Raw genomic sequence first — 20015 nt, 5'->3', positions numbered from 1 at the left:
TAGAGGGTTTTCATACTGTCACAGACCAGTGATTTGGAAGTACCTGCTGGTATTCAGTTTGTGTTGTCATGAATATTTGGTCTGAGCTGAGCTTAAGAAAATCTATGCTGGCTGCTAAAAATGCAGCGCTACTGCAGAAGCATGATGGTGTAAAAATATTGGACTCAGAGAAGACCTCCTCTCTCTGTTGTTTCTTATTTTTGTTTAAATATATACTAAAGAAAACATAATTATGACTCAATTATTCATGCAAATACATCACCCCAAAATCTTAAACAATGCACCTGTTCCCTCAAGTCAAATATCATGATTTTTAGAGATGCTGTGTTGTGTTTGTGTTATGGTGAGCACCAAAGAGCCAATGAAGCCGATCCCAGAGGACAAAGGGCGAAGGTGGGGGAAACTTTAACAGGCATTACTTTAATCTCTGCAGTAAGTTGTGGCTTAATTGCATGAATGTTTCCTGGATGGAGGCATCAGTGCCTCAGGCAATTGTCTGGCAACCACCAATGGAATCACTGACCAGTTGTTTTCTCCTGTTTTTTTTTTTTTTTTTTTAATTTTAGATGTCCTGAGTTTTTGAGGATAATCGTAAAAAAAATCAGATCCATTGTTTTTGTGTTTCCTTAGAAAAAGCTATTTATATGTACAGAGGAGGCAGGATGCCATTGACAGATTCCACTATGTTGTACTGCAATGTCTCTACAGCAGCTCTAAACAGACCTCTGCTTCTCCTTTTTCTGTTTTATAGCAGGTAACATCCAGTGTTAACGTGCGTTACCATTACTTACTATGTTTGTTGGACCATAGTAGTAGAAAGCCCAGAATGGACAAAAAAAACAACCTTCTGCAATAAGGGAGTTGTTTGTTTTTATCCTCACCATGTGAATGTGGGTGGGTGTTCAGTTTGTTGTATGTGTAACTTCACCGTGAGATGTCACCAAATATCACATTTAAGCTCAACTAGACTGCGCAAAGATATGGGAGTAGTATAAATGTTGTGCCCTTTCCTAATCCAAGCTAAACAGCCACGAACAAACAAAAGTCAGTCACTGGGAGGGACCGATGCACTGAGGCTGGTGGTGTTATCAGCTCCTGCAGCAGCATACACTGCAGATTTATACGTCATGGTGCAGTGATGCACACTGGTCATTGTGTTTGAATACAAGACTCTGACCTAAACTCTCTCTAAACTTTCCATGAGCCTGTTTTACACAGTTTTCCCCTTAAATAACTGGTCTTCATTTTCTGCTCCAGTAAATCCAGGTCATCACTTTCAGGTGACTCACTGTTATCGTCGCTGTCACAGCTGTCGATCTCGATGGAGGTGTCCATGCTGCTCATAGCAGACAGTGAGCCCCCTCCTCCTGCTGCCCCTGGTAACAGCGGCGATAACAGGCCACTGCTCCCTCCTCCTCCACCTCCTCCTCCCCCGACTCCGATAGCCCCTCCACTCTGGCCTGCACTGCCAGGGCTGAGAGCACTGGGAGCCCCCACCTGATTGGGCGATAGCGGCTCAGAGAAAGAAGAAGTGGGCGAGAGACGAGGGAAGTAGGCAGAGATTTGACGGATAGGACGGATGGGGCCTGGACAGACGTCGATGGCCATGTGCTCCTGGATGGAGATGGCTAAACGTTTTCCTTTTCTCACAGTCATAGGGCTACAGAGACAGAAGGGGGAAAGTTAAATCTAATTACATTTGTTGCAGTTATTCATTTGAAATATCAAAGTAGACAGGAAGACCACAGGATTCAGCTGTTGTTTTCTTGTCTTTTTCTCTTCTCCAATACCATGAGGAATAAGGCGAGCTTAGTCAAGTGGTTGGAGGCAAAATTCAGTTTTTCAGTCTTTGCCACCTCTGAATTATCACCACAACTAAAAGAAATTTCTCATATGTTACGTAGTCAGGAGGATATGACAAGAGTGCTGAGGACTCCTTCAACATAATTATACAAACTCTAAAAAGAAAGACATTACTCATAAGATGACAAAATACAGCAGAGGGTGTGCACAAATTTGCATTTCAATTGAATACATCTGAATAAACTCAAGTCTATCAAGCAGGATGAAGTATAATGGACAATAAGGGTCTCCCCAAATCGTAATCATCCATGGAGAAATAGCAGTATGTGTAAGCCTCTGGAGTATCCGTCCTATCTGAAGTGCTTAACAATTCTCAATAGACGGAGAGGCAATTATTGCATAAAGTCTTCATATGGTGAAACACTGCTCAGACGCAGAGAAGAGTCCTGATGATTATATAAGTTGTGATAGCACAGAGTGGAGTTGACCACAAGGCTGATGTGCCTGTTCTCTTCCCAAAATAAAAAAGAGGGGGGTGGATTACAAATAACTCACAGCTTTTGTTTTCTAAAGACAGCTGGCCTTGAGGGGGCGTTCTGTCCTCAATACTGAACAAATCCCCCCTCTGGACTCCTACTGCTCCCCCTGCATTAATCGATTGAAACTGAGAAGCTCAGGCTTGGGCCAATTTCTGAGTGTAAATATTCATTTTTTGCAGTTCCCCTGCTGTTTTGTGAGTGGCCCTGGTCTGTGAACTTGAGAAATGCTAAGTGAAAAAAAGAAAGAGAGTCCAATGATGTTTAGCTAAATTTTCCATACCCTGCCGCTCAAAGGGCCAAGACCGGTAAACAGATTAATTCCAGAACAGGAAGCCAGTATGACCATGACATCTGAGCAGAAAGTGGACCTTGAAATTGTTGCCTCTGACTGTTGACCTTCATCAGAATTGCAGGGAATGAGGGTCGTTTGTCATGTATGGTCCAGCCTTTCTGCTTATTGCGAGCAGAACAGTGGGTGATGCAACCCGCTGTTCATCCAGCTTTTCATTGGCAGTAGATGAAACAGCCCTCTGAAACATGGTGTACTATGCCAGCCTTCAAACTTCCCCAACTTGTCTGACAGAGAGGACTTTGACAGACCTCTGGCACTCGATTGTGAAGTGATGGACATTTTGCCCTTTGACAACCATCTGCAGCAGCAGCAGCAGCAGCCATTTTGGTGCCTCTGAGGACCACAGTAGCACAATTAATGACTTCAGAAGCCCCAAACAACTGGTCAGGGTTCATCACTGCTTAATTAAGCTTTCCAGTAAAGTCACTGGCTTCAGTGCTTCAGGCTAAAATGCTGTGATTCTCCTTAAATCCATAAGTTAAACTGGAATCATCACTGTTACCATACATTTCAGCAACAACTACAAATCTGCTGGAACAAGGCGAAAGTTCAAAGGAGATAATCTGATGTTAAACATTTATTGGGCAAGTGACTATTTTTGGTAATTTCCACACATTACAAGAGAGTGACAGCAACAGTTAGAGTGAGGACAGTAAGTCAGCAATCTCAGGTCTGATGTGGTCTACAGGGTCTGTAAGGTCCACCTCTGCATGAACAGTGAGTGTACCTACTTTGTTTGGTACCATGAAGAAATGGTACTAATGTAAGGAATGATGTTCAAAGGGATCATGTGGATATGGACACGTGTCTGGATCAGCACTAATATTGTTGTAATGTTTTAAATACATATTCCTTTCATATTGCATGTGTGTTTATTGTATTCTTATATATACTTCTGCTATGTTTTTTTTTTTGCCACTTATGGGCAATGAACTAAATATGGTAACTTCACTGACCTTGATTTTCTACATGACAATAAAAAATTACTTTTTTTTTTTTTTTTTACAAAAATAGTACAGTCTTGTTATGTCCTGCAATAACACACTATAGGTTGAAAATTTGAATTTCAGAGTATTTCTGAGTGCTCTACAAAGGGTTAACATCCTCTATGGAACTGAAATATATGACCTATACTCATTTATATAAAAGTAATGATATCAAGTGATCAATTATTATCACATTCATACATCATCTGGATCTAGATACAGGTTTATATTGAATAATAGCAGTAAAATTACCAAATGTACATATATTAAATTCTTATTTTGTGTGGGCTACACTTAGATGTCATTATATAACATCCAATTCTAACATGTTTCATGCAGAGCCACACTATTCATCAAATCCACAGTCATAAAGTCTTCTGTCTGCTGATCTCTGTGTGTTGAAAACACCGTGGGGACTTTGGTTTAAGCATCAGAATGTGTTGAGGGTGAGAATCCCTACGAAGCAACGTTCAGAGTCAAAAAAAAGTGACAAAGTGATTAAAAAAAACCCAGAAGCACTGCCGTCGTCACCACTGTACACAGCTGTAAAGTAAAAGAATGCAGTTTGATGCTGAAAACATATGGTTCTTTCTACACTAGGGAGTTTGATTAGGTCACGCTGCTTTGTTCATTGTTCAGTGTTTGTTGATCCACGGTTCAGACTAAACTCTGACAGTTCTGACCTTGTTTGGACTATTAAAAATGGACCTACTGTGGTTATTGACTGCACAAACTGTATGTGAAAGGGACTTCCCTGTGCTGCTAATAGTAGGATCAATTTTTCTTTTTTTTTTTCTTTTTTAATCAATACATAGAGGTCCTGTGTGTCATATTATTTTCAATTCAGTGACACTGGACATAGAGAAATACTGTGTGACTGTGTTGTTGTTTTTTTCTAACACTAGTTACAAGGTTTCAGAGGAAAAAATACACATTTCAGAAAGATTCATAATATGTATGTTTTCTTTGAAATAATAATGGCAATTTTATCTACAATAACCGCAATGTGATTAGATACATTTTGTTTGGGTTTTTTTTTAGTTTGTACAAATACAGTATTGTGCAACAGTCAAGGCTGCCTAAGATTTTTTTATATGTATATTCCATTTCTACATATATAACTATAAAGACTGGCAAATGTGTTTGTGTGGCTATGCAGAAAAACAGTATGAATATTGTAGAAGCTATATGGTATCATCTGGACAGAGAAAATGATAAAAGACGATGAAAGCCTCTGGGATACTCTGAAGGTGTGTAATATAACACAAGATTATTTAATAAAACATCCAGACTGTCAAACCAAGAGAGCTGAAGATTTACAGAATGCACGTGAAGGTCACACTAAACACTGACTTTACCTCCAAAAGCTGATAAAGCTGATTGTTTCTGCATATTTCTTGTTAGAAATAAAGACACTTGTTCAAAGCTAAAGGCTTTCTAAGACTTTGCACAGTACTGAGTGTATGTTTTCACTTCATTTGTGTATACATTTCACATATGTAGATTCAGTTCATACATACATTACATTGACATATTAGTGTAAGATTATGACGTTTTCTATGACGAGTTAATTAAAGTCACAGTGTCACAGCTGTATATGCATTTAGATTTAAATCATTTTTACACCTGTTAGATATAGAGATGTTTACTTTTTTGCTATTTGTACTTTTGAGCCACAACTACCACTTCTGCTTAGGTACAAAACTCAAGTCACTGTGCAACAATAATGAAGCTGATTGTAATCTAATGGCAATGATAAAGACTATAATTAATTACAGAGATTTCAGGTGATTCTCTGTTATAGTAATATCCAGTTCATCTGCATAATAAGTCATCCACACACACACACACACACACACACACACTTACTCACATACATGATGTCATACCAGAACAGCTCACACCTATTAGTGTTTACGTTTCCTTATATGAAATAACAATTCAGACAAACATGACACAAACATACAGTGAGATACTTTGTCGCCAGTATATTAGCTCATCTCCACACACATATACACAATATGAGGCTGTTGCTGACTTGGGAGCTGCTGGCTGTTGATATAATGTGCACAGTCAGTCGCCTCCCAGTCCTGGCAGATGTGGCCGTAAGCTGGTGTGGCCCCACTACCACCACCGCCACCACCACCACCACCACCACTACCACCAGCAGCAGCAGCAGCAGCAGGAGCAGGAGCAGCAGCGGCGTACGAACAGCCGGGGGGCCTGGTGGCTCACAGCCTGTGGGGAAGCAGAAGCTCACAGAGTGCTCATGATTGATCGCCTTCATGCTGCCAGCTGGAATGTCTCTCTCATCTTTTCTTTTCATCATTATCTTATTGCTGAGAAGTAATGTGACGATGATGCGTACACAGACTCAGGTCTCATCTACCACTTATCAGGCTTTTGACTCAAATAACGGGCTTACATAAATGACATTTCGCCTTAGAGCACATGGATGAACTATTTTGCATATTTCCTGTGACAACACAATGCTTCTGCTTGTACACAGCAACATACAATAGCCTTGTGGCTCATTGTTACGCAACCACATATAGAACAATATATCATGTATTACGTTTGTAAGGTTAGGGTTCTGGTTCAAGAGGGAGAGCAGTCAGGAGTCAACAGTCAGCAACTGTGCAACATGCTACCCCCTCCTCCTCTTTTAGCTCCTTCACATTAGATTAAAGTCATGTCACATGCATGGTCTTCATGAACATTTCCTCTACCTTCTCATCTCTACCTTTAAAATCTACCCTTCTTCTATCCTTGTTATCTTCCTCAGTTGTCATTATTTCACCTGTAGGTTTGTGCGAAGCTTTCACTCCTGCTTTCTTTGGTGGTTTTCTTCTTCTTCTTCATCTTCTCTTGTGCCCTACATACAATGAGCCCCTCGAGCAGTCTCCATTCACCTTTAAATAACAAGCTGCTTGGCTGACAGGCAGATGGTATAGTACAGTGCTGCACACTGTAGCTACTCATTAGAGCTTGATAGTCAGCACATCATTTATGTCCAACCCCAGTGACAGTGAGCCCTTGTCAATTAGAGCCAAGTTATTTTCAGACAACCAGGCATGAGTAAACTTCAATGTGACAGTGTATGTTTCATGCTTGTGTGTTGGCTTGAAGGTGTGAAGGAAAAGTGACAGAGGAGGTAGAAAAGATCTGAAAACACACAGCCACATGTTGCACCTGTCTGCTGTGTGAGAATGATGCCGAATAAAGCATCTGTCCTCATCTCTCAGTCTGGTTTCACTGCTTTAAATATTACTCTATCATGCAGTGTTAATGTGAAAAAACACAAATGCGTGAGCAATACGGGAAACTCAAATGAAGTGAGGAGAAAAGGAGAAAAATGGGTATGTGGAAGAAAAAAACACTTGCAAAGCATTTATATATTTAATCAGAATTTTGAAAGAAAATGATGACAAGCAACCCATGAACTCATCTGCATTTTGTAATAAAATAATAATAATCATAATAATCATAATAATAATGTTAACTTACCTCAGTGATAGCACAAGTGTGAAACTCCTCATAAAAAAATGGGGGATTCCAGTGCGGAGGCAAGAAGGAGACTAACTAACAGGTGGCGAAGAGAGGAGCCGAGAGTAGAGAGATAAAGAGAGAGAGACAGAGAGAGAGAGAGAGAGAGCAAGAGAAAGAAGGAGAGTGGAAGAGCAGGAATGAGCGAGCTCTACGTGTATCATTAAAAATTAAATGCACAGATAGTTCAAGTTGAGATGAAAACGAGGAGCAGAGGGCAGACAGGAGCGCAGCATGCTGGAGGAGGAAGATGAGGAGGAGGAGGAGGATGGAGGATTGTGAAGAGCGACAGAGAGAGAGAGAGAGAGAGAGAGAGAGAGAGAGAGAGAGGGAGGCAGTGGGGAGTTATTCCTTAACAGTCTGTTGTACATGTGACTGTTTTGCTTCACTCCCTCCTACGTCCCCTCAGCCCACCATCACCATCGTCACACACACTCTGACTTGTTTTTGTCACTTAAGGGGTTGCTGCATTGACTTGCATTTATCCCCTGAGGACTTACCATAACCTTTACGGGTGATGCCGATGACTTTTTCTTAATGTCAATTTATAACAAACATTAAGAACCAGCCACAATTTAGCTTTATCCTTGGTGCTACATAGTCTGCATCAACGTAAAAAATTTACACTTTCCTCTAATCTAAGGAGAAGTTTCTCATTATTTCCAGTACAATGAATGGGGACAGTGACTGTGCACAGCTCTGAAGTCACAGTGAAGGGTGAAGGTTTAATAACATCTGCCTTTAAAAAGACTAAAAACAACTCACTGGCAGCGCATTCTAGAAATGTTATTTTTGTACATAACCGCAACTCACAGATGTACATATATCAACATTATAGATTTTTATATGCTCTGGACTGACTCTCAGTAAATCTGCATTTATTTTTAATGGTCTTGGTTCAGCTCAGGCTCACTTAATACAAGAAAAGTCTGCAAAGCTGTGATCCATACCGTCTTCTCCATGTATGTATTAATATTTAAGGTGAATCAGTCTAATCATAACCATGATGCCTAAAAATAAAAACCCTCCAGACGTCAGGATGCAAACTTCAGTCTCTAGTGGCAGAGACGTGGAAAATAACCAGTGGATCTTTCACAGATAAGTTACATCAGGAATCTACTGAGAATTCCAATGCCAAAATTTTATTCTGTAACTGGCAACCTGCTAGCATTAGAAGAGTACAAAACTGATACTGAGCTGTTGTCTGTTTGATTGACAGGTGCTTTCCTCTACCATCTACCTCTACCAAATGTCTGTGTTCACGCTGTGCAAAAACAAATACACACCAGTACAAAGCAATATTTCTAGTGGACTTTTAACAGTGGATTCCGCAGAACACTGAACGTAGCAGACACAGAGGGTCAAGTATTTCATGAAGTTGAACAGCAACAAGCTTCCCTGAGGTGTTGGTTTGGGTTGCTGAGGTGTATTCTTTATACTATGTACATTTTGCTGCAAAGCTGATGCATGTCTGGAACAGTGTCCCTGCTGAAGTACCAAAAGATTTGCATATATTAGTGTGGGATGCCATTATTTTCTGACATCTTTGTTTGCCACACAAATACACACAAACCAGAATTTCAAAAAAAAAATCTCCCATTTATAAAGCTTACATCCTTAAACTCTGCTCATATATGGACAAGAAGCTCAAACAAAGAGAAAAATATCAGTTTTTGTCAAGTATCTGCATTAGCGTGGACAGGACATGACTAAACAACACATTTTAGAACAATTTTTAGTTTTGTTACATGTTTTCTCAAAATGTCAACGGTGTTAGTTTCTAGTCTTTAAGCTAATATTTTAAAAGTCTAGTGAGACTAAATTCTGTCTTGCCATCCTACTACTAACTTATAAAAGGATAAGGATAGCTTGTAACACATGACATATGTAATGGTGTAACTTTACACTTTAGAGATATTAAGTATCGGTACTTTTTACCATGTGATAACCAATCAACAACATATGATCAATACATCTGATCTCAAATGTAATATTCTTCAGCAAAATCTGAACTTCATAATTTGCAGTAAATGCAGCCTGATGTCACCAGGAAAACAGGAACATAGGTTGATTTGTAAAACAATGGGTTTACAAACTTCATGCTGTCACTTGCAGATGTGTGGAAACCTCTTGTGTTTGTCTGAGTAAAATTCACCCATGATATTAACCCATAAAGACCTAAACACCAACTGGTAACCAAAAGCATCTACTGATCTAAAATGTTTAATAACTTCTGTACCACTAATCCTATCAATCCATGTAAATAATTGGTGTAAAATGCAGTTTGTCATCTTTTCATGGTCATCAGATATGGCCCATTTGGACATTCAGAGGCTCCATAGTGAACATGGAAACACCGTCATCTTCTACAACATTGATTCACCAGTAAAACCTGTGGAGTTGGATCAATGACAGTGGATGGAAATGCTTGTTTTTACATTCAATTACTGATATCTTTGCTGAAAAGGTCACTTTTTCTTCAGTTTTCTCTCTTTCTGATATAATAACCCCCAATTTTAATCTGAGCTTTAATGAACATCTACATGATCAGTGAATTAAATATGAGAAAATACATGATTTCTGCTGAAAAACTGGAAAATGCAGAGCATAATATATAACAAATAGTGATAAATAACTCAAGAAAGGCTAAATGTAGTTTAAAAAAAAATATTTTGGAACTGCCATATAAGTAACACTGAGTCTTTATGGGTTAAACAAGGACAATTTATAAAAGAAGAAGATGAGAATGGAAATGGTCAAAGCAAACTGTAGCCATGATGTATCAGTCTGCAGGTTTCATATATTTGTCATTTTGGGAGGGACTGAAAATCTGTCCTGTCATTAGGCATGATGATGAGTTGATTAAATGTGTATTTCACTTTTATTTTCACCAGCAGAGACACAGCAGAAGGTAACAATGCTATCACCAGTTATTGATGCAAAACTCATTTCCTGCACTCTTCAGTGATATTAGTCAAAATAAACATAGCAGCAGAGCATTTAAAAGTGGCTATTTCTAGAAATAGGTAACTACAGTATATAAAATCACAGCTGCATCTCCCATCATTTTCATTACGCTCGTCATCCTGATGTAGCTGTTTCATTTGCTGGTACTGGAATATTTCAATGACCCGTGTTATGTGTCCGTTTTCAAGGATGTATGGATTTGGTAGCATGTTGGTATTGATATCAGTCTGTGTTACCGGGCTGTGTTTTATTTAGAATCACATTAAAATTGAAATCAGTGGTTGCAGAAAAAGGAACTAAATAGAAACTCGTCTTTGTCTCCAGATGGGGCAGCCATGTCTCCATAATGTGAACAGTACAATTTATTACACACAGCAGAACACAACAAACACATACTCTATTGCTTTTTGATGTACTGTACTAAATTGTCTTAAATGTGTCCATCTTTCTGCCCTTATGTCAATCTCAAATTAACACAAACTGGCTACATCTCTCTCTTTGTGTTTTCACAAACACACATCACAGTCTGTTCAGTCTCAGTTCCTCCATATAATTAAGCTAATGGTTCTCGAGTCAGTGACGGACAAGGGGGAACATGCTATTTCCCTGCTTGTGTCTATAGAAGGGACAAAATTGGCATTCTTTCTGTCTCTTTTTATCTGCCTTGCCTTACTCTCTCTCTTTCTTTTTTGCATCTTTCTTTCAGTTTCCTGTCCACACACTCTCTAGAACTCTGTCTATCAAAAAAAGAGGAGCCAAGAAACTGTCGTCGCAGAGCACAAGCTGTTGAATAGGCTCACTGGTGCTTTTTTTTTTGTGTGTGTCTTATCTTCAGAAACTCCTTGATGTCTTTGTTCAGTGGCGTTCTTCATGTCTCTCTCCTTTCTTATCTCATACCCCTTCTCAAGTTGTCTCTATGTTAGGCACACACATGCACACACACTGTTCTGGGTCCATTAAATTGATTCCATGCCACGGACATGCATGGATGCATTAACATGGCAATCTAACGCACATGAGCCTCTAGAGAAAGATGACTCCCACTCCTTCATGCAAAGAGAGATTATACCACACACATGTACTCAATCACACACACACGCTCAGACACATATAGGACAATTTTCTCTGCCAAGTCTGTCAAAAGACTCTTCATTCCTCATATCACCTTTTTAGGTTTTATTCCACCGCTTCCCTCTTCCTTTCCATATCTCTGCTCCCCTTCCTCTTCTTCCTTCATGTTTATGAGAAGTGAAAATCTCCTCATTATAAATGCATAGTCGTTACGTGCTCTCTCCACACCAATTATGTCGGGGACGGGTGCTAGTGCTTCGGCGAAAACAGCTGACCGCAACAGAGTCCACAATGGCTCTGACAAGAACAAATGACTTCAGCGAGCCAGTTGGCCTTGTTGCACACAGATGACAACTGACAGGAAGGGTTTCTCAAAGTCAATTAAACTGCACAAACAGACTGTTTACTGTACTTAGTCTCTTAGAAAACAAGCAAACTGTATATTTTCCATATTTTTTCGCAGGTTAAAGGCCAGTTTGTGCAGATAATATATGAAATTTCATTTTATTTTATTAAAGTTTCCCATATGTGTGATAAGAGTCAGCAATAAATCGAGTTGCCTATTATACAAGATAAGAAACCACTGCTTTTCACTATTTATATGCATCTATTTGTATTTGCTCTCTCCCAAGCTCCAAAATTATTTTATTCAGTGCACTTATTTGCTCAAAATGCCAACTCGTAAGTTCATTGTCATTCCTAAACAGTGCAATATTTGTGTTTCATCTAAAGAAGAGTCTACAAATCAATATGTGGAGGAGTAAACCCTGGTTTTCAGTCACAGCTTTCATGTATTGGCATGCTGTGCATGAGTCTTTCACATTGCTGTTGTGTGTTTTATGCAAAAAAAAAAAAAAAAGAAAGAAAATGGAGTCCAGCTTTATTTTAATGTCTACTTAATGCCATGCCTCTACTTCTTGGTCACATTCCAGAGGTTTTCACTGAGGGTCGGGTCTAGTCATCTATTGTAGACGCTTGTATAAAACCTGACACATTCATGTAATAGTTTATCTAACCTAAATCTATACAGTATATTATAGACAAGTACACACTGCACAGCCTTGAGCATACTTGATTCCTATAGATTCCTGCAGCATATAAACTCACAGCTGCATTCCTGCTAATGCTGCACAAAAGACAAATATGCAGTATGTGAGCAGACTCCAACAGACAGACTTACAGGTCCTCTTTTCTTTGACTGGCAGCCGTGAGACTGCAAGGTCTTTGTGAACCAATTGGAAAAGAAGGGCTCAAGCCCTCTTGTGCACTGCTCCTTCAACGTTATCACTCATTCAGATGAGCAACCCTGATATACAGCAGGCTTCACTGGCCCATAAATGTGTGAAATGGAAATCCTAGCATTCTTTATGTTAGAAATGAAAAGGAAAGAATCTCATATAAGCAGTGAAGGAGGGAGCAGCTGCTGTGATGACAGGAGAGCAACGGCATGAAAAGCTGCAGACAGGAGAGGAAACTATATCCAGACAACTGAGATTAAAGTAAAAGGAAATAAACAAATAAGTAAATTGATTAAATTCTACACTCTAGGTTTGTTTTGTTTACTTGTTTAATATCTGTGCCATATTTGCAGATATAATTATAGAGATTCATGAAAGTGATCGTTGATATTTATTGAAAAAAATTTAATAAGTGAACCGTAGATGGAACATTCAGTTCAACATAATCCCAGATCAAATGTATGTAAAAGGACCACTTCTTAAGATTTAGGGGGATTTAGGAGGATTAAATTGCAGAGATGGTATGAGATATTCATAATTTTGTTTTCAGTTGTATATAGTTGCATGACTATATGAGGTTGTGTGGTTAGATTTCCTTCATATGACATGTTTGTAGCTGCAGAGGGAGCAGTTCACTATTCATGAGGTAAAGCCACGTTACTACAGTCGCTTACAACAGACTTCCCTCTCTCCTCTAATGAGCACCTATGTTTCACTATAGAGTGGAACCTGTAATAAAGAGCAATAGACACTGCCTGCCTTAAAAAAACACTATCATCACCTGGATTTAACTCAGCCAAAAGCTAATCGTTGGATCATTAGTGCAGTGATTAATATATTTCAGCTGCAGCAAGTATTTTAATCCTTAAACTGATGCAGCAGCTTCTTGTTTCTTAAACAATCATCAGTTTGATGGAGAGAATAAAGACTGGATTGTGTTTTAATAGGAAAAGGCCATGAGGTCTGATGAGCCCAGGCTGACCCTGTTCCAGAGTGATGGACACATGGGTGAGAAGAAGGGCAGATGAAGTGATTACCCATCATGCCTAGTGTCTACAGTGTTATGATCTGGGGTTGATTCAGTTGGTCAGGTCTAAGTTCAGCAACATTAATTGTCTATAAAATGAGATGAGCTGAACCTGAAAATACTGAATGACCAGATCTGGACATGATTAGATTTTTTTCCTGCTGATGATACAGGCATATTCCAAGACGACAATGCCAGGATTCGTCAGGATCAAATTGTGAAGGAGTGGTTCAGGAGCACGAGATGTTATTTTCACACATGGATTCACCAGTTCAGATCTGAACTGCATTCAGAATCTTAGGATGTCATCATCAGAAGAAGATCGTGTAGAAGAATGAATCCAACTGTGTAATTAAAATGATGCAATAATTACAAATAAGGAAATATGATGTGACTTTTTTTTGGATGCATTATATGTTATAAGGTTATACAAAATTTTTGTTTGTTCTTTCTTATTTTCATCTGTTTTGTGATGTTAGAAATAGAGCTGCTGAGATGCAAGAGGAATCAATATTGTCCGTCAATAAAATCATCATCATCATCATCATCTTATTACACCACATGTCACTACTAAAGTAAAGGGACATCAACAATATTGTTGGAGACAGTGGGGGCACGCAATTGCTAATCACTCTCACATTTTCTGGACTTGTACAAAATTGAAATCTTTCTGGGAAAGGCTCTTTGAAATAATTGAGGGCATTATAACCTTCACAATTCCTAAGGACCCCACATTCCTTTGCTGGGACTGCTACCTGGAAATGTATTAGAGAAAGAAGACAAATACGTCTTTAAAATTCTTATAATCGCTTCCAAAAAGGCCATTGCAAGGAACTGGCTCAAAAGGGACGCACCTCGTGAGGATCAGTGGCTAGCTATAATAGAGGAAACCTACTCCATGGAAAGACTAACTGCCTACGACTCAAGGAGCATATCTTCATGAAGCGCTGGAGAAAATGGCTGGAATATAAACAAAACAAAACAATGTTCAGCTACTGCTATCTGTGATTTAAATATTTTGTGTTCAACCAGTGACCCCAGGTTTGTGTGTTTTGTGTGTTGTATTGTCTGTTTGTTGAAAAAAACAAATAAAAACAAAGTATTAAAAAAAAAAAAAAATCATTATCATCGTCGTCGTCGTCATCATCATCATCATCATCATCATCATCATGGCTCACTATAATTAAGGTGCTTCAATCACACAATTCATACAAGTTTCTGTCTCTTGGAATTAGCCCGACAATATGTAATGAGATAATATCTAACTTAATTATATGCATGATTTTCATAATGAAGTTCTCACTTCCCAAAGATTAGTCTTAGTCTGCAGAGTTTGTGTCTATCATTTAATGACTGAATAATTCAAAAATATCCCAGAGTATGTTCATGCTCGTGGCAAAAATATAAACACTTTTATTTTATTACTTTATAAGTGCAGTCAAGCGGGGGTGAGACAATAAACGGAAACAGCTCAGAGTTTTAGCCTCGAGCCTGTGCTTCTAAGAGCTTAACAAAATGAGACTCATATATTACTGGATGTAGATGTGTTTTTACTTGCTTCATATCATCCTGGGTGCTGTCCTGGTTACCTTTTCTATTTTTCCAGCTCATCCCCTATGGAGCTTTACATCACAAATGGAGACTCTGACTAAGAGAGACATTATTAGTCGTCTGCTGATGCCAGTACATATTCAATCCATGGTGCAGAAAGAACGAATATAAAAACATGTTCCAAAGCTTTTTCATTTAAAGTTGTTTATAAAGAAGTTTTTTTTTTTATTCCGAGGAAAATGTGTTGCGTGGTGATGAACAGATAGACAGGGGAGCTGTTTGCCAGCAGAGTCATTCAGCGAGTGGCCTTGGCTGCCATATGGAGGCAAACACAGAGGACAGAGAACAAGTGCACATGAGAGCATGACATGTGCATCCGCTTCACATGCACGTCGAGACTCACAAACAACAACGTTCATAATACGGGGATGTAAATGTGTACAGTATCCATGTATGTGGTGTGTGGCTTCATCTGCCTGTTGATATTATCTTAAAGCAGAAAGAAAATGCAATCATATGCATTTGTATCTTGTGCGTGGGAAAAGAAAACTTCTTCCATTTTGATGATTTATTTAGATAGTACTACATCTCAATACGAGGAAAATGTGTGATATTTAAGCCCCACAGCGCTGTAACTTTAACTGAACATAACTTCACAGGTTGATTCACACCTGTAATTTTCTTATTGGACTAAATGAGGAGATTATGACAGATGAGCTGATTACTGTCATTGCCATTCCTTAGTGGACAGTAATGGTTTCTCATTTACCCTGAATGCATGAATGAATGAAAGAATGAATGAATGAATGAATGAATGAATGAATGAATGGTTTATTTTGGTTTGTACATTAATCATTGCACTTGGTACAATGATTATAATAAATATAAAAATCCAAAAAGAAATAGGCTAGAAGCAAGAGCTTATTTTTTGCCAATCCTTTAAATAGTTCAAGATGCAACCATATGTATTTTAGATCAGGCATTTCAATTTAAAGTGTTACGCATCACCATAATGGTTTGTTCAGTGGTGTGAAACATAACACAGAATGTGTTTTTTTTTACCTCAAGAAAAGCTACAGAAATGCTGGTTTAATATCAGTTTATTTGTTTTTCTATGCATTTATACTGAACAGGAGCAAAGGCTGTGGAAGGGTGTAGTTCATAGGCCAGAAAAAGAAAATCATGATATAATGCGGCTTTAAAATGTATTGTTATAACAAGATCAGTGAATGATAAATATAATGTTTGAAAAAGAAATAACAAATAAATGACATACAATGAAAATATCTTGTTATAATGTTAAAATACCTCTTTATAATGTGAAAGTATTTGTTTTGAGATGAAATTGTCTAATTGCAACATGGAAATGCCTTGTTATAAAGTGAAAAAATGTATCATAACAAATATGAAATTATCTAGTTCTAATATCTTGTTGTAATTTGACAAGGTCTCCATAATGTGAAAATATTTGTTATAACAAGGAATTATCTAATGGTTACATGCAAATATGTTCTTATAACCTGAATATATCCTGTTATATCACAGTAACATCTCTTTATTACATAAAAATGTGTTATAACATGAAATTATCTGTTACAACTTCACAATATTCATTATAACATGAAATTATCTACTTCTCATATCTTGCTGTAATATGAAATTTTTTTGATATAACATAAAATTATCTTATTATCACACAAATATACTTTGTTTGAATGTGAAAATATCTTGTTATAACATAGGTATTTCCTATCATCCAACTTTTTTTTGTTGTTGTTGTAACATGAAAATATGTCTTAATAATGTGAAAATATGTCGTCTGACTTCTACAAAAATATTTTCTTGTAACTATAACATGAATGCTTACTTACTTGCTTACTTTTGTGTGCACATGATGGTGTAGCTTGACATCTCGTTGTACTTGTATAACGACAATAAAAGGCTTTCTAGATGTTCTAGATGTTTCTAGATGAATTAATCCTTTAAAAACATGAAAATATCTTGTTAGAACATTAAAACCTCTCTTTATAATGTTAAAATATGTGTTTAAACATGAGATTATCAGGTTGTAAAATAAAAAATATCTTGTTATAAAATTAAAACCTTCAATTATAATAAGAAAATATGACTTTATAGTATGGAAAATATTTCTTATAACATGAAATCATCTGATTATGACAAATTATTTTGTTTCTACATGAAAATCATCTTGTTATAACAAAACAAAAAAACATGTTCTTATAATAATAAGCTTTTCACTAATAACGCTATTTTACTACATGATAGAAATCCATCTTCTGTAAAATACAAATATTTATTCATTCATTCATTCATTCATAATATTAATCATCAAGTAAAATCAGATGATTAAAAAACATGAATACCTTAGCTAATATTTATGTTAATGAAGCCAAGGGGGGAAACTGTCATTTTAACTCTGAAAAGCAAATAATGGATTTTAATTGGAAATATCTTGTCATCTGTTCTCACTGTGTCTTGCATTAAACGTCATAACCCTTCTTGCAGAACAGTTCTGTTCTCATCAGAGGCGGCATTAGTGTCGACTGTTGAGTCCCAGGATGGTTAAAGGGATGCTTGGTTGGATGGTTGGAGGAGGAGTTAATAGGTCTGTGCATCTATCAGAGCAGCATATACTGTATATTAATAGCATTCGCCCTGTGATCTCTGCTCAAAATTCCCATTATTTAGCATACGTTCCACCGCAAAATGCAAAGTGACAAGCTGTTGCATCAGCATTGTCTAAATCTAAACAAAAGTGCTGAGATATTCCCAAAAAACTGGAGCATGGCATCGGTTTTCTGTTTTCCTTTCTGTCTTTTTTTCTCTCCAAAGTGCATACAGTACATACAGCCCTAGGTGATGTGCAGCCAGCCGCAACAAAAACTGAATTCTATTAAAAATACATTGATATGCAAAAAGGATGCAAAGGGCATTTGTACATGAAGGGATTTTTTTGTCTGATGTTGGTTTGCAGTTGCCATGAAATCATCGCACAGTAAGAGCACTTTGACAAAAACGAAAACTGTTTAATTTAGAGCTAAATCAAAATGTGTCCCTTTGCCATGGCCTTGTGAGTGTGTACTTCACGCTCATCCTTTCACAAAAAAATGAGTCAGCAGGGAGACAAATATGTAACAGCTTTATGGGTGTTATATGTAATGTTGATATTCCAAATGCTTAACAGCAGGAGGAAGTCGTGTACTAGAACACCAAAACCAAAACCATCAAGGAATCCACACTGTGTATCCACTGACTGTATCACTCACTGAATAAAGTATAAAACTCACTGTTTACACACATCTGTATTATGGGATCAGCAAGTTTTCTTCTTCAAACTAAAACTTACAGCCAGTTATTATTCAAAGTTATAATAGTTTTGGATTTTTCATTATTGTTTAGTTTTATTTAGTTTTGACTTTTTTTTCTCTAATTCAGTTAGTTTTAATTAGTTTTTAGAGCAGGTTTGCTAATTTTTAATAGTTTTTGTTATTTTCTAAATGCTTAGTTTTAGTTTAGTTTTAGTTTTTTATATTATTTCTCTTCTTCTCCATCATATTCAAATAAATCCCATACAGGACTCTGCTGCTTTCTCTCAACTTTAGTCTCCATGTTTCCAGGTTGAGTGAGGACGAGAAGACGACTCTAAACCACAAGTGATGACAAGTGATGGACCGTTAAATATCATATGGTGCCAACAGCTAAAATTGCTTGAGGGAAATAAATCACTTTCAATTCAATCCGACATTGACAAAGACAAAAAGTGAAAACAATAACAGTGTGTCTAGATTTTATGACTTTGTTATGGTCTTTGACTCTAAAACTTGTTTTTTAACAGTTCTCATCCCTTCTCCTTACTTTTTGATGCTTTTGTCAAAGACCTCCTGGCATTAGCTTGCGTCACCATGGGAAACATAAAAATAAAGTGACTCACTACTCCCTCTAGTGGACACATGAATCCACTGGACTGTGATTGTGAATGGAACTAGTTCGTATCTGGGTGCTTTTATTAAACTGGGCACATTTTGGTACCTGGCACTTTGCCAGCTTTTTAGACCCAATAATAAAACAAAAAATTTAGACATATTTCCCCCCAGAATGTACCTAATGATGACCTCAGATAAATGCTTAAAAATTATACTCTTGCTCTGAGTCATTCCAAAATTAATGAATTTTTAATAAAATATTGAGGCCAAAAATATGACTAAAATTGGGACATGAAAAACTACTTAGGTGTCAGTGCATTTGATCTGGAAAACATGGCTGTAAATGGTCTTATATACCACGGTAAATAAAGACGCTGTGTTAAATTTGATGATCCTAATGGTTTTCCTAATCCAGACATGTGGGTTTTTCATGAACTGGCAGTCTCATTCCAGGTTTTGTATGTAACCCATCGTGTCCACTTGCGTTACATACAGAACCTACCCAGTTAAGCACAAATAAATCAAGAATGGTTTTGCAACAGCGGTCATTTTTTCGAAACACTGCCGAATTGCAGAATTGCAGAATTAGTTAAATTCCCAAAATGTACCTGTGAGAGAATAAAAAGATATTCGAAAAAATAGTAGTGCGTAATTTTAGTGGCCTTTTTACTGTGTTACATTCAGATTTTTGTATTAAAAATAATGTAAAATAATATAAAAATGTGTTTTATCTGAAAAATAGTTTCTCTTTTATCTCAGTAAATATTTATTTTTAAAACAGACCCAAAGTGTTTCCAAACCTGCTTCATAACATTAGTCTACATCTGGTTTGAATTTTTGTCCCCCATGTCCTGTTTTTAGGGACCAGTCTCATCGAAGCACCCATCTCTATAATCCAGTACAGGGTTCCCACACTTTCCCTGAAACAGTTTTCCAGGACTTTTCCAAGACATTTTCAGCCACTACAGAGACATTTTATCACGTCATTCCC

The 20015-nt window shown here is 37.5% G+C and overlaps 1 protein-coding gene across 4 annotated transcripts in view; it reads right to left on the bottom strand.

Annotated features, from left to right (window-relative positions):
- Window positions 1-20015, bottom strand: part of LOC115439552 (double C2-like domain-containing protein alpha) — a 70734-nt gene that overhangs the window by 33656 nt on the left and 17063 nt on the right. The window contains exons 1-2 of one of the 4 annotated variants that reach the window (XM_030163408.1): window positions 7188-7487; window positions 1290-1660 (exon numbers count right to left, since the gene is read on the bottom strand). In XM_030163408.1, coding sequence (XP_030019268.1) covers window positions 1290-1660; window positions 7188-7219 — 403 coding nt within the window. In that variant the 5' untranslated portion in view covers window positions 7220-7487. Of the gene's footprint in view, window positions 1-1289; window positions 1661-5718; window positions 5832-6480; window positions 6517-7187; window positions 7488-20015 lie in introns of those variants that run through there. The other 3 variants (XM_030163411.1, XM_030163412.1, XM_030163409.1) reach the window with 3 other exon arrangements.

Source organism: Sphaeramia orbicularis, chromosome 19 (genome assembly GCF_902148855.1).
Source record: "Sphaeramia orbicularis chromosome 19, fSphaOr1.1, whole genome shotgun sequence".
Classification (NCBI taxonomy): Eukaryota; Metazoa; Chordata; class Actinopteri; order Kurtiformes; family Apogonidae; genus Sphaeramia; species Sphaeramia orbicularis.
This window is presented reverse-complemented; position numbering and strand designations above follow the sequence as displayed.